This window comes from Prinia subflava, chromosome 6, assembly GCF_021018805.1.
Source record: "Prinia subflava isolate CZ2003 ecotype Zambia chromosome 6, Cam_Psub_1.2, whole genome shotgun sequence".
In the NCBI taxonomy this organism is placed as follows: Eukaryota; Metazoa; Chordata; class Aves; order Passeriformes; family Cisticolidae; genus Prinia; species Prinia subflava.
In genome coordinates, this window is record NC_086252.1 from 37,647,652 (window position 1) to 37,662,767 (window position 15,116).

Consider the following 15,116-nt stretch of genomic DNA (forward strand, 5'->3'; position numbering starts at 1 on the left):
AAGGGAAAGCATGAGGAGAATGGATTTTATTTATGACCTCGGGGTGGGAATTTTTGTTGTTGTTCTTTAAGAAACAGGTCTTGGGTTGATATGGATGAGAACCAGGGAATACCTGGAATCCCCGTGGGTATTTTTTTGGGAAGAGACCCTTCCCAGGGCAGGCATTCTGGTGGCACAGGGAACCCTGGAGGTGGCACAGGGAACCCTGAAGGTGGCACATGGACCCTGGAGGTGGCACAGGGAACCCTGGAGGTGACACATGGACCCTGGAGGTGACACATGGACCCTGGAGGTGGCACATGGACCCTGGAGGTGACACAGACTCAGCCAAGCTCCGGCCTGGCTCTGTCCCGGCCAGCCAGGGGTTTCCAACACTTTGGATTCGGCATTTCCTTTTCCACCCCTGCGTTCTGCCAGCCGGGCCATCCCAGCTCAGGGAATTCCGGCTCATGCCGGCACGTTCCCGTGGAGCTGGACGTTCATTTCCAGTCATTAATTTAACTGGAAAATCCAGGTTTGACCTCACGTGAGCTGACCCACAGCTTCCTCCCGAGGGGCAGCTCCGATCTCTGCTCTCTGTGACCAGGGGCAGGAGCCAGGGAACGGCTGGAGCCGCGCCAGGGCACGTTTAGGTCGGAAACTGGGGAAAGGTTCCTCCATCCAGCAGAGGGTGGTCTGGCACTGACCACGCTCGCCACGGCATGGGCACGGCCGCAAGGCTGCCGGAGCTCCAGGAGCGTTTGGACACGGCTCTCAGGGATGCCCAGGCTGGGATTGTTGGCAGGGCCAGGAGCCGGACAGGGACGATGCTCCCTTTTCCGCCGCTATTCCCCGATCCCGGCATTAGCGCGATCCGGGCCCGGCCCGGCCCGAGCGCCCTCAGCGCCGCGGCGGCCCCGCCCCCCGCGCTGCCCCGCCCTTCCCGCCGCGCCTCCGCCAATCAGCGGCGAGGGGCGGGGCCGCCGCGGGGCGCGGGAATCTCCGGGCCGCGCTCCCATTGGCCGGGGCCCGCGCGCCGCCGGGCCCGCGCGCGCCGCCATCTTAGCGCGGGAGGCGCGCGGGGCTGAGGGGCGGCCGCGCTAAGGGGGAGGCGGCGGCGCCGCCATGAGCGCTCCCGGCCCCGGTGCCGAGCCCGCCGCTCCGGATCCCGGCCCCGCCGCTCCCGAGCCCTCCGCGCCCGAGCCCGCCGCTCCGGGTCCCGATCCCGCCGCGCCCGCCGCCGGCTTCAGCCTCGGCCCGCTGCTCCGCACCCTGGAGGACCCCGTTGCCCCGCCGGGAGAGCTGACGGACGCGCACCTCACCATCATCAGGTGAGCGCGGGGGGCGCGCACGCTGCGGGGGCAGCGGCGGCCTGAGGGCTCGGCCGGGCCGGAGATCGCAGCCGGGAGGTGCTGCCCCGGCCCGGAGCAGGGAGGCAGCGCCGGGGGCAGCGAGGCCGCGGAGACATGCGGGGCTGGGGGGAGGGAGAGCAGGAAGGAGGAGGGAAGGGAGGGAGGAGTGAGGGAAGGAAGGAAGGAGAGCAAGAGGAGGGAGCGCTTCTTCCCACGATCTGAGCATCCCAGAGCCTCCCTGCCCTCCTGGGTTTCTTGGGGGATCTTCAGAGGTGGGTGAAGAGCGCTGGGAAGTAATAACTTTATTTTAACGACAAAGCATGGCAGCTTTATGATTGGAAGGGTGAAGTTTTTAGTTGCTTTTTTCGTTCGGGGTTTGGAGCGATCGTGCCTCGTTTTAATCGCGTTTCTTTCTGGAAGGCGCTTCTTCCCCATGAGGTTGTGCCTGCATCTTTCCGATTGTACCATGTGCAAGGGCACGATCTCTTTCTCTCAGTGTCTCCATTCAGTTCTGCAGTGACTTTTAAAGCCAAACTCCTCAGCTACCAGATTTTATAGGTTTCTAGAAATAACTGACAGCCAAAAATAAAAGTCCTGATGTAAGTACTAAGCAGCAACAGGTTTCTCAGGTTGTCCCTGGATGACTGAACTCAGCCCTGTTTGGGTTTCGCAGGGAGAACCTGATTATTAACATTTTATTGGCTAATTACAGCTTTCCTGCAAGGATGTTCCTCACATATGAGCAGTCATCCTTGCTGCTTGTCAAACCAGGATTTTCCTGTGTTCTGGAACTGCTCTGAGCTCTCCTCTGCTTATGAGGACAGTGCTTTTTCAGCTCCTGCATTTCTGGTTTTCTGATTTGCAGCAAGTCATTTAAAGTTTGCGTGCTAAAATTGAATGTTTGTATAGACGCTGACCAAAAAATGAAAGCCCTCAATATTTTTATAAAGGTCCTATGGGCAGACAATGAGTCATTACTCACTTTGTACTCTGACACAGGATTTTGCTGCTGGGTCAGACCTTGTGGTGGCATTTTAGCTCTTTAACTCCTTCAGTGTTGTGTCGATTTCCTTCAAGAGAACACACTGCTGTGTGTGTCAGAAATTGAAAGTTAAATCAGTTACAATGTGTTTAACCTGTTTGTTTTCCCTCCTGCTCCTGCAGCCGCTTGACTGGTGAAGGAGGCAAAGCGTTCACTGCAGATGTCAGGAAACACTTCCCTCAGCTCTGCAAGGTGTTCAAGGTACGGCTTTTCCAGTCAGTTCTCTTGCACTTGCAAAGAACAAAAAGACATTTTGGTGGGCAATTGAAAGGCTCACATTTATGTTCATTTCTGCAGTCCCAGAATGATTAAGGTTGGAAAAGTTCTCTAGGATCATGGAATCCAAACTTTAATAGGAATACAGGGCAGTGACAGAGCAGGAAGGGTTTTTGGGAAAATAGATCTTTCTTGTGATGAGGAATTAGTGCAGGATAAAAAATGAAATGCTGGGTCTTGGATGTGTTCAGGCAGCATGGCACAGTCAAATCTAATCTTGCAGCCAGAGGAGATAGTGAGTTGTGGCTGCCTTAGAAACACTCCAGAGATCAGAATATGCAGCAAATGTCAAGGTTTTGTAAGGATTAGTGTAAGGGTTGTTCTTAGCCATTTTTCCTTCTGTTTTAGAAGCTTAAAAACAATTGGAGGGTCAAGTGAGAGAACATAGCATACACAGCCAAAGTGAAAGACTTGGGATTGATTTGGGATTGATTTCATTAAAGATGTTTTAATTACAGAGAGCAAAAATGCCCTCAGCTCCTCAGGTTGTTTTATTGATTTGGTGTGTACAGAGTTCAGGGAGGGTTTCCTGCATGGGTGCATTTTTCACCAGGTGTTTGCTTTTGACACCTTCCCAGCCCTGTTGGTATTCAGACAATAAACTCAGTGTTTCTCAGTTTCTTTTCTAACCTGACATTCTGTGGATTTGGTTTGGTTTGTTTTTTTCCAGGCACACATTTCCAGTCCAAACTTGGAGCTCAGTAATGCAGCATTGCAGGCCTTGGGATTCTGCACCTTTAATTCAAATAACACAGCTGAATTATCTGGTAAGCAAACAATGTGTGGCCATAAATAAATGCATCAGAGCTCTTTCTTTATGTTTTCCTTAGCATTTATTGACATTTTGACCAGGTTTTGTCTGTAATATGAGCAGTGTGATCAGTCCATTAATTACACCTTGTACACAAGTATGGTGATGATTTTTCATGCTGTTACACTAATTCTGTTTTACTGACTTCCAGTTTCATTAAATGCTTCGGTAGCAATTAGCACAGTAATTAGTTGTGTGGAATTAGTGATCAAAAAAGATATTCTTGTGGGAAAAGAGTGAAGAACCTATTTGTAGGATTTGGGGGTGCACAGTAGAGCTTTTCCATGAGATTCCTTTGTTCCATCAAATCATGGAGTGGTTTGAGGTGGAAAAGACCATTAAAGGTCATCTTGTCCAGCCCCAAATATTTCAATTAATCTAAAGTAGTCCAAAATCCTGTGACCTGCATTCCTAGAAGGTGCTAAATCCTTTAAACAAAAGGTTGTGGTTTTGAGAACTTGAGGCTTTGCCTCAAGGTAAAACCACAGGGTTTTGGTAGCAGGGCAGGTTTTCCTGTTTGAAGTTGGTTCTTTTGGTTCTCCTCAGCTTTTTCAGTGTTTTCTGCTTTCCTGTAATGCAGAATTTCCCCTGTTCCCTGTGAGAATGAGGCATTTCTGATAATGTCTGTGTGGTACCTTTCTTTGCTCTCATAACTCATTTTTTGTAACTGGTCGATAAATGAGTTTTGTTACAGAGTGTCAGGCTCCATCAATCACAAAGCCCTGAAAACAATGGGGAATTAAAAAGGGAGGGAGGACAAGCAGCTCCTGTACCTTTGGGTGTGCTTTTGATGGGGGGAGTGCAAATGTCCTTCCCTTTCTCTGATTGTGAGGTCATTCACCCACAAAGTACAGGTCTGCAATAAATCAGGCTTTTTACCCTTCCATTTTAAAGGAACACACAATTTCTCCATCTGTGTTCTTAGCTGGATCTAAGTCCTATATTAACCTTATTATTTCTATGTAATGAGCTACACTTCTACCACTTTAATAACAAAAACCTCTTGTAGGCTCTAATATAAATTTATTTATGTCAATCTATGACCAGAGTGCTGCTAAATTCACTTAAAATCCAGTAAGTTGTGAATGATTAAATACTTAATCTTTAACCCAGGTGTATTTAACCAAAGCTGTCCTCTAATTTTCTGGATTCTTACAAAGGTAGTACAGATGCACTGAATTATTAGTATTTGTATATTAATACACTTTCAGCTTTTTGGCTGCTTTGCTACTGCTCCCAAGTGATTCTTAAGGCAGTAAATCATTGGGACTTGCAGCTGAATGGATCCTGGGCAAATTTAAGTGAGCAGAATGACCTGGAATGTGTTGAAGCAGGATTTTGAGGGTTTGTTGTGTGCTCTGCTTTCAGCCTCTGAAATCCAGGACCTGCTGGCAGCGGTGAACGGCGTCGCTGTGAAATCCTCCGACAAAAACACTCGCACGAGGGCACTTTGGGTCATCTCCAAGCAGGCATTTCCTCCAGAAATTGTTAAAAAGGAGGTGAGCTCCTTCACTTTGCTTTTGGTGGCCCCATTTCTCACAGAGAAATGGGTAAAAAGAAGATGAGTTTCTTCATTTTTCATTTTAGTGCTGTTTTCCTAGGGAGAGCAGGCAAATTCTTTGTCACTCTCCACTCAGCAGCTTTTGAATCCAAAGGTTATTTTGAATCCAAAGGTTATTTCCCATCAAATTTGACAGCCAAGTATCAATTCTTGGAAAACCTGAGCCAGAAATTACTGCTTTCCTTGAGCTGCAATGTGAGCAGTTCTATGAGACAGCAGTGAAATATCCCAGGGGAGAAAGGTTAGGAATATTCCAGTTTATAACAACACCTGGCATAATCCAAACACAATCCTGGAAAATAAGATGTCACAATTCCAGCTCCTCATGGAATTATTTGTATCTGGTTGCTCACTGTGCTGTTCTCTTGTTTCTCAGGTGCCCAATATTCTCTCTACCCTGGAAACAATCCTGACTAAAGGAGAAGTTCAGTCTGTTGTGGTTGAATATGAAGCACTTAATGTCATTATACGGTGAGTGCTCTGCAATATTCAGTTGTCATCCTTTATCTAAAGGAGGGAAACTCCTCAAAAAACACCTCAGTGGCACTAAACATACTAAAGAAAAAAACTTTAATTCTGCTTGAGCTGTTTATTATGTTAAGGATTGTTTTCCTCCAGTGCTGCCCTGGTTTTGACTGGGCTAGAGGTGACTGCTGAGTGCTGTGGGTTGGATTTAGGGTGGGAATAATGTGGATAACACCAGGGGTGTTTTAATTACTGCTGAGCAGTGTTTGCTCTAAGCCAAGGACCTGGCAGCTTCTCACCCCACCCGTGGGGACACAGGGGCTGGGAGGGGACACAGGGGCTGGGAGGGGACACGGGGGCTGGGAGGGGACACGGGGGCTGGGAGGGGACACGGGGGCTGGGAGGGGACACGGGGGCTGGGAGGGGACACGGGGGCTGGGAGGGGACACGGGGGCTGGGAGGGGACACTGGCACAGCTGATCCCTGCTGACCAGGGGATATTCCATGGAATTGTGCCCAGGTTGATCTGAGGAGCTGCTGGGCCGTGGCTGGGACCACTTCTTTTGTGTATTATCATTACAAAATATTACTCTAATAATAATATAATCATTCTGATGCAGAAATTAGACAATAGTGCTTTCATTTTTAATGGCTTTTTAGGAATTATTTTCCAACTCTCACCTGTGCTTCCCAAGTATGTTCTTACATTTTGCTTCCAGAACCTGCCTGCTTGAGAAATTCTCTGCCTTTATTTGGGGGTTTATTTAAAAATACCCTTTGGCAACACATTTTAGTGCAATGTTTCCTGTAACTCTTGAAATCCCTGTTTAATTGCAAAGGTGACTTTTTAGGACCATCCCTTTGAGTGTATTGTTCTGGTCAGCAGAACTCGAATGTTCTAACTTTATCTTATTGTTAATTTAATTTCTGTATTAGTAAATATATTGAGCTTGTATCTTTGCTCTTTTTAAAGTTTTCTCTTAAACTTTTGCCATCTGGTTTGAACTGCGAATCCATGTAAAACAGTTCTTTTAAACAGTTCTAGTCCTCTGGCTTTAATAAAATGACTTGAAAGGCAGAACTGTCCCTTAGTACAGCAAATTCTCCAAAAACTGTAGGGATGGGGGTTTGACTTTCCTGGGGAAAAGGGGGCCTTGACAAAATTCCAGGATTTCCAGATCCAGGCTAGCTCAAATATATGCCAGATATTCCTATTTCTACATTTCTCTTGGGGATGTGGGGTGGTGGAAATGTGTGGAATTCTGTCATGGTGTGCTCTACCAGTTTGGGAACAGGGAGATAAAATCAGAGCTCTGAGCAGGAGTTCTGGAGTCTGTGCAAAGCTGGGATTTCTCCAGAAGCTGCTGGGAGTTGTTCCCAGCAGTGTGGGAGCTCCAGGGCTGGTTCATGGCCAGAGTTCCCTGGGCACTGTGCCTTCCTGCCAGGCTCTCAGCTCAGATAGCTGAGATAAAACAGAAAGGACAGCTCTCAAGTCAGGCTTTTGTGCTTTTGGAGAGGTTTATCTGAAATAACACTTTGCAGTTTGAATACAATCTCAAAATACAATCGATTAAACAATTCGGAATAAATCACAGATTGAATTAGAACATTTATTGATGATATAAAGATAAGTGCCTGAGCTGTCTATGGGAGATCTAATCCCTATTTTTGGGCTGGTTTTTTTTTCTGGATCCAGCTTGATGGAGCAAACTCCAGCGCAGATGGGAGAGGAGGCTGTGAGGTGGGCGAAGCTGATCATCCCCCTGGTTGTGCACTCTGCCCACAAAGTGCAGCTCCGGGGCGCCACCGCCCTGGAGATGGGGATGCCCCTGCTCCTGCAGAAGCAGCAGGAGGTGGCAGCTGTCACCGAGCACCTGATGACCACAGTGAGTGACACTGCTGGCCTTTGGTCAGCTGGGGGACGTTAATTTGATTTCCTGTGCATTGACAGCAGCTTCTTGATGCCAGTGAGTTTAGTGTTAAACATGAATGGAAATGGAAATAACTGCAAAGTGCCCAGCAGCAAAGGGGGTGGGAGACAGAATTTGGAGGTCTGAGAGTGGAGGTGGGGGCAGGAAAGCAGAGGATACTCAGCATTTTCCATTTAGGATTGCCCATCCTGTGCAGCAGCAGCCCTTTGGTGTTTTTGATGGAGCTTTTCATGTTCCCCTTCACTTCCAGGACTGGGCTGACTTGGCTTGTTTATTTTGCCTTATTTTCTGCTGAAAAACCTCTAAAACCCAACCAAACAAGGTGGTGTTTGGGGTCAGGGCGTGTTGTGACTTTAGACTTGGAGGAAATGCAAATAATTGAAAAAATACATTTTGCCTTGTTGGTTGCCACTGTCAGAATAACATAAATTTCATCTAAAAAGAGAATCAGGTGGTAGCAGATGCTGTGTGGTACAGAATGAAATCCTTCTGAAGTAGAAGCACGTTGGTTGTATCCCCAGACATTGGTATGTGTAGTTTTTCGAATATTTTAAATCTATTTCTTGCAGAAATTCTGTTTCTTTCTGTCTACAGAAATTAATTTCTGAACTTCAGAAATTGTTTTCTACAAAAAACGAGACCTTCGTGCTGAAGCTGTGGCCCCTGTTTGTCAGATTGCTTGGGAAGGTAAGCAGAAAGGAGCAATAAATCTGCAGGAAAAGGAGGTTTTTAGCCACAGAAATGTCTTTAATTCTGCATTTCCTCCTGCTCAGACCCTGCACCGCAGTGGCAGCTTCATCAACTCCCTGCTGCAGCTGGAGGAGCTGGGCTTCCGCAGCGGCTCCCCGGTGGTGAAGAAAATCGCCTTCATTGCATGGAAGAGCCTCATTGATAATTTTGCACTAAATCCAGGTAGATCTAACAAAGATATTTAACCTGACTTGTTCTGCCCACTTCATTACATAAATGGAAAAAAATCCTCTGTTAGTATTGAGTGCATTATTTGTGTAGCTCTGGATATCCACATAGCATTGCATGAAAGTTCACTGTGTGTATGCATAGCTGAAATTGAAGTTTTGGGGTGTCTTTGTTGGTTTTTTCCTCGTTTTGTTTTCTTTTTGAGGAAAGGAGGTGGTTTAATCATTTGTTCTATCCTGTTTTTTCTGCTGGTAGTGCTAGAAATAGGATAAAGTTAGGAAATCATCTTTCGTAGTGCCACAATTGATCCAAACAGCAATGAAATAGAGAATAAAACATCCTGTTTATTTTATTTGGGATGGTGTGCTTTAACTGGAGAAAGGCAACACTTCAGGATTCCAGAGGTGTTAAAAAAAAGTTGTTCTAAAGGTGTAACCTAGATCTGGACAAGATTTAGTCCACCCTGTGTCAAAATCCACTATTTTTTACCTTGACTGTGCTTCTCTGTGTTCTGAAGAGAAAATTTGGTTTGATTTTCCTTTCCCTGGAGCAGATATATATATATATATAAAATACTTTAAGGGAATTCCTCCTGTTTAGCACAGAATCCCAAAATGGGTCAGGTTGGGTCCAGCCTCCCTTCTCAAGCAGGGTCAGGTTGGAATGCAGAAAATTTCATTTCAGTCTTGATATTGAAAAGAAATATTTGATTTTTCCAGAGTTGTTCTAGGCAATAATCAGAGCAGCAAGAGAATTTGAAAGGTTGGTGTGGTTGAGTTTTGCAAATTACTGGTAATTGAATTTGAAGCTAAAATATATTAGGAAAAAATGTGATGGTTTAATCAGATTTTGCTGAGCTGTGGTTTAACAATTTGGTAATATTTAAAATGCACTTTTTTGATCTCCCAGACATCCTGTGCAGCGCTAAAAGGCTGAAGCTGCTGATGCAGCCCCTGAGCTCCATCCACGTGAGGACAGAGGCGCTGGCACTGACCAAGCTGGAGGTGTGGTGGTATTTACTGGTGAGACTGGGACCTCACCTGCCCTCCAACTTCGAGCAGGTAACACCACAGGCAACGGGAATCCTGCTCCCTGTGCAGCTCAGGGCCCTCCCAGCTCTGAAATGTCCCTGCTGCAGCCCTCTGACATCAAACTCCTCCCTCAGGGAACCAGCTTGTCCTTGTGTGTGACTTACAGATGGTGCAGAAGGAATATTTGGGATTCACAGCTCCAAAATGTTGGAGAATCTGTGGGAATGTTCTGTGAACATCTCTGAAAATCTCCCCTGAGTGCAGTCATGGATTATAAACATGTGAAATAAAGGCTTTTTTTTCCATTCACCAAGGAAGTGTGGGCTTGGAAAAGGCTGCCATAGGAAAACTGATGAAAAGCCCATAAATATTTAGGAAGAGAGAAAGAAAAATGATGCAGGTGTTTAATTTCTAGTCACATTTTAAGTGGAATGGGCCTGTTTGTATTCAACTGGATTTCACTAAATTAATCTTCAAGATGGGAGTAAAGGGAGGCAAAAGTATTTTCTTAGGGTTATTAAAACACTGCATCCAACAGGAATTTTTGTTTGGTTAGACATTTCTAATTCCCTATAAATACCCAGAACCTCTGATTTGTGAGCAGCAGCCCAGTGTGTGATATTTGAAATGAATTTTTCGTGGCTTGCACGAGTTGCAGCTGTTGCTGGGTCCCTTTGCAGGTTTGTATCCCACTGATCCAGAGTACCCTGAGTGTGGATGCTGCTGCTGCATTCCCAGGAACGCCCTCACGGCCCAGCAACCCCAGCCTGGGCTCAGCAACCCCTGCGCAGAAATCAGGTACTGAAACATCAACCCAGTGAAATTTCCAGCTGCATTCCAGATGCAGACACTCATCTCTTCTGTTTGTCACGTTTCTTCTTTTTCATTGATAATTATTGCTCTTGAAAACAGGGATTTTTTCTGTATGGTCACTGCAGCGCTCAGAGGTCAGGATTAATGTTGGGTAAAATGAGGCTGTTGCAGTCATATTTAGAGTTTAAAAAGCTGTGTCAGTCACAGTTTTAATGTCCTGAATTGTGTTCTCTGTGGCAAGGGAGCTCTGGTTTGAAACCTTACTCTTCCCTGTACTAATATATGTGCTATTTATATGTGCCCTTTTATTTCTGTAGCATTTTTAGTTCCTGCCTGAATGGTAGAGAATCTTGGAATGGTTTGCTTGGAAAGGACCTTAAAGCTCATCCCAATATCCCAGGTTGCTCCAAGCCCTGTCCAGCCAGGCCTTGGGCACTGCCAGGGGTGGGCAGTGATGAGGATCCACCAGGAACTTTCATCCTTTAACAACGTGTGAAACCACATCTGTTTGAGCTTTATATCTAAATATCCAATTAAAGAACTCCTGGTTTTCCTTTCCGTGGCTTGTGCCGTTCTGTTCTGCAGTTAGGAGCCTCAGGGATGTCCTGGATTTGGGGAGTTTCCTGTATTCCCTTAAAAAGTTCATCTTAGTCCTGTGAGATCACACCTGAGTTGCTCAGAATACTTTGCCAAGACCTCTTAAATTCGTGTTCCAGGTGACAATTTCCAGTGGAAGCTTTTTTGTGGCAGCACATTGACCAACACCAGTTCAGTGACTGTGTAACAGCTTCCACGGAGATTTGTGTGACCAAAATCAAATCTGGTGTCCCAGAATTTACAATTTTAGGGCAGATATTTAAAATCTGCTGTGATGTCAAACCCCACTTACCTGAGAGGTGTCAGAGGTGCCTTTCAGCCAGCACCACAAATGCACGATTTATCCTTTTCCTGAGGAATTTGGGGCTTTTCCCAAATGTGAGGTTTGATTTGTGTGCCCTCCCTCAGGCGCTTTTCCCCTGGTGAGCCCGGGCACGCCCAGGATGGCCCTGAACAGCAGCACTGCAGGAGGGCTGCTCTTCCCTTCCATCCAGCTCCTGGGCATTGAGATGCTGCTCCACTTCCTCCTGGGACCACAGGTCGTGGATTTTGCTAAGCAGAACAAGCTCGTGCTTAGTTTAGGTATGAGGTTTTTATATTTATTTTTTACAAAAATGTATTTGCATCTTGTCCGTTGGAATGAAAGGATTAGAAGTTTTAACTGTAAAATGATTTTAAGTGTTGTCATCTTTAAGGTATTTCTGTGTTAAAAATGCTGTAAATACACAAATACTTGATTGTTTTGAAGGTTTATTTTCCCGGTAAACCGCAAAGTAACGGGTTTGTGGAATGTGTTTTTCTTGTTCTTGTAGAGCCTCTCCAGTACCCACTGATCAGTAGCCCTTCTTTTTTTTGCAAGCATGCCAGCACTCTGATAAATGCTGTTCAGGATGGCTTCGTTGCAATTGGAAAAGAAGTTCCTGGTAAGAATTCAGTGAGGGAATTTAAACATTTTCTGGGAGATCAAGTGGGCAGGGGAAACACAAGAAATCAGCACTTTGTGGGATATTCTGAGGTTATAAAAAACAACTGGTCTGACTTGCATTGAAATTTGAGTTTTGGCTTAAATCAAACTCTGTCCTTTAACACAATTTGTATTTTAGCTGCAGTTTTGTTGAATATTTTGATTGCAGACTGAATAAAACCATTGTTGCCTTGCAGATTGTTTGCTGAATGTTATCTGGAAGGACATAAATGGATATGTAAAAACAGCAATTGAAGCAGGTAAAAAGGGTCATTTTCTTTAATTTGGCATTGCTCACCAGTCAGAGGTGGGTTATTTTTAAATTAGACCATGAATTGTTGATGCTTCTTTGCTTGGGTTTAGTTTGAATCAATAATTCTGTTTTATTTTAAAGCAATTTCAAAAGAAAAGCAACCGCTCCTTGAGTCTTTAGTGTTGAGGAATGGAGACAAAAATTAAAGTTTTTGACTCTGGTGCCTTTTTTTCTTCATTAAAATTCTGTTCCACAGTAAATTGTAATTTCTGCAGATGTATAAAAGTTCTTTCCTATTTTAAAAATGTTCTTTATCCAAGGAAAGTTCAGAATATTCTTAATAATGCAAACTTTTATATCAAAAATTGAACAGAAAATGAAGCATTCTTTGGGTTTTATACAAAATTCCACAAGTTTAATATATCAAAATTCAAATCCTTAATGAAACAAAGGTGTTTCCATTTCCTAATTAAACTTGGAGGGTTTTATTTAAACTTTGAAATTTCTGATCTGTTATGAGCAGAACTGGTACCTGACTCCCTGAAGTATTTGGTAAATTTTTACAAATTTACAGAGATTTTTTTTTGCTTTTGCACTAAAAGTTGGAATGGTGCTCAGAGTGCCCATTTTGCTCTGACTGGAAATTCTTTATTCCAGGAAATAAGAAAGAGAAGCAGGGCTCAGAAATACTGACCATGTTACTCCAGGCCCTAAAGAACATTGTGAGATCAAATTCTCTGCCTGTGCAGAAAATATTGGTGAGTTTTTCTTGAAAAGCATTTTCACATTTAGCAGCAGAATTGGGGACATGGTTCTCCTGTGCTTCAAAAAACACTTTGGAGACCTTGATGGAATTTTTGCTTTTTAACTGAAGGAAATTGTTTAAATTTTACTTTGATTTGTGGTGTTGCTTAAAATATTTGAACCCTCAGGAAAAAAATACATTGAATTTTTTCTCTTCTCGTGCTTAGTCTCTCATTGATATCACTGTCAAGGAGTTGCCTCCAAAGGTGTTGGGATCCCCAGCTTATCAGGTTGCTGATATGGATCTTTTAAATGTAAGTCTGAATTAATTCTGGGACTTTAGTAATGCTGAAAGGTATTGGGAAGTCAAATTATTTGATTTTCCATGGTGCAGAAAAAGGGCTGATAGTCATTAGTGAATATTGTGTTCTGTGTGCTGTGTGAGAAGGGAGGAGCAGATAATTCAATATTCAGAAAACAAACCACAAAAACCCCGTGAAAAAAGGGTGAAATGCTGCTGAATGTGGGGGATTTTTGTGTGGAGAGGAGCAGACTCAGTAGGAAGGAGTTTTAATTGGCAGATATTAAATACATTTGTTAAATACTCTCAACTTTAGCAAACCTGAAGCATCTGTGATAGATTTGAACAGAAATTTTCCAGATCTCTTGTGTAACCTGGAAATAACAAATCCCAGGATCTGGCAGCATCTTAGGTTTCCAGTTTTCCCTCTTATTTTAATGTTGAAGTGTCAGAATTGACAATTTTGGACAACTTTGAATGGTTGTGAATTTCTGCCTCAATTAAATACAATCTAGAAATACTTGTGGAAGTGAGGCAGCCCTTTCATTGGATCAGTGTTGTTTTAACCTCTTCCATTTCTCTTCCAAGGGAACTCCAGCTCTGTTCCTAATCCAGCTGCCCTTCCACAACAATCTCTTGGAATGCTGTGTGACAGACGAGAGGTGCGTGGAGCCTTGAGCATCCCTTAGAAAACACCACACTATATCATTTTTTCCCCTCTTAATTTCATCTGGGAAAAATAAAAAATCTAAAAATCTCTTCCGTGTGGGGTTTCCTTCCCAGGTTTTTTGGGATGCTGGAAGCCCTGGTGGGGTTTGCCCTGTCTGGGCCCACCTCTGCCCTGGCTTTCAGCGAGTCCGTGCTCGGGGTCATGGATCAGAGCGCGGCGCACGTGGGCAGCAGGGAGCACCTCTGCAGGATGTGGAGCATCGTTGTTCACCCTCTCACCGAGTGGATTAATCAGGTAAGTCATTAATTAACTCAGCCATCAGCAGCTTTTGCTTCTCTTCCCCACCCCCAGAACCTCACAGGAGAACTTTGCTGAGCATTTACCTTAATTTTTTGGGGGGAATTCCATGCCTTGAAGTGATCCTGAAATTAGATAGCTTGGCATGATGCTGCTGGTAAAAACCATGCAAAGCTTCCCTCCAGGAGCTGTTAACTTTTAAATACCATGAGTTGGGTTGCTTGGTGTGAAAATAAAATAAATCCCAGATTGGGATGTTCAGGATGTAATTAGACAGAGTTTTACTCACGTTAGGCATCTTCAGCGTAATAAAAACCATACAAATGATAATATTTAAGAGATTTTGCAGCTTCTTTACTAGAAATACGTTGATTGTAATGTAGGAGTTGCTGAATTAATTAATCATTAGTCATAAAATTAATTGAATTTTTGAAGAAAGTTTTAGGTGCTGTGACTGTTTACAGCAGCATGGACACAGGGAAGGGCTCCCCACTGCCACAGGGCAGGGACAGATGGGAGATTGGGAAGGGATTCCTGCCTGGGAGGGTGGGGAGGGGCTGGAATGCAATTCCCAGAGAGGCTTTGCCTTCCTCAAATCTGCATTATTGATCAGCAAATGTAAAACTTGGTGTCCAGGAAGTAAAATGTCCATGAAGATGATTCCTGCTCTGTTATCCAGATTTTCAGGGTGAGATAATGCTGTGGTCAAGTGAGAGCCTGATCCCAAACTGGAGCAGCAAGGACTGACTTAGAAATTAATTACAACCTCATTAACAACAACCTGATTAACAACCTTATGGTCCTTTGCTGTGTGACCTTTTCCCCTTTCTATGCCTTGAACATACCTGGGAGTGCCCAAGGCCGGGCTGGAGCAGTGGAAAGTGTGGAATGGGATGAGTGGGACTGGAATGAGATGAGTTTTGAGGTCCCTTCCAACCCAACCCAACCCATTCCTGCATTGTCTAAGTGTGGTCATCACTGGCTGCAACTGAAATTAGTGAGAAATACATCAGACATTTCCTGACAGATTGGTTGAATTCTTGGAATGTGTCTTGGCATTTTTACTCTTTTTAAAGAAAAGCTCTTTTTTAAAAAAAAGCACTTTTTTACC

The 15,116-nt window shown here is 44.6% G+C and overlaps 1 protein-coding gene across 2 annotated transcripts in view; it reads left to right on the forward strand.

Annotated features, from left to right (window-relative positions):
• Positions 1–262: 262 nt before the first annotated feature.
• The window catches only part of RIF1 (replication timing regulatory factor 1), a 30,331-nt gene continuing 15,477 nt past the window's right edge, over positions 263–15,116 (forward strand). For both annotated transcript variants that reach the window (XM_063401044.1, XM_063401045.1), the window contains exons 1-17: positions 263–1,310; positions 2,496–2,574; positions 3,320–3,416; positions 4,829–4,959; positions 5,398–5,492; positions 7,183–7,372; positions 8,012–8,104; positions 8,191–8,329; positions 9,245–9,396; positions 10,047–10,164; positions 11,185–11,358; positions 11,589–11,699; positions 11,938–12,000; positions 12,651–12,751; positions 12,965–13,051; positions 13,627–13,700; positions 13,822–14,002. In XM_063401044.1, coding sequence (XP_063257114.1) covers positions 1,105–1,310; positions 2,496–2,574; positions 3,320–3,416; positions 4,829–4,959; positions 5,398–5,492; positions 7,183–7,372; positions 8,012–8,104; positions 8,191–8,329; positions 9,245–9,396; positions 10,047–10,164; positions 11,185–11,358; positions 11,589–11,699; positions 11,938–12,000; positions 12,651–12,751; positions 12,965–13,051; positions 13,627–13,700; positions 13,822–14,002 — 2,091 coding nt within the window. In that variant the 5' untranslated portion in view covers positions 263–1,104. The remainder of the gene's footprint in view (positions 1,311–2,495; positions 2,575–3,319; positions 3,417–4,828; positions 4,960–5,397; positions 5,493–7,182; positions 7,373–8,011; positions 8,105–8,190; positions 8,330–9,244; positions 9,397–10,046; positions 10,165–11,184; positions 11,359–11,588; positions 11,700–11,937; positions 12,001–12,650; positions 12,752–12,964; positions 13,052–13,626; positions 13,701–13,821; positions 14,003–15,116) is intronic.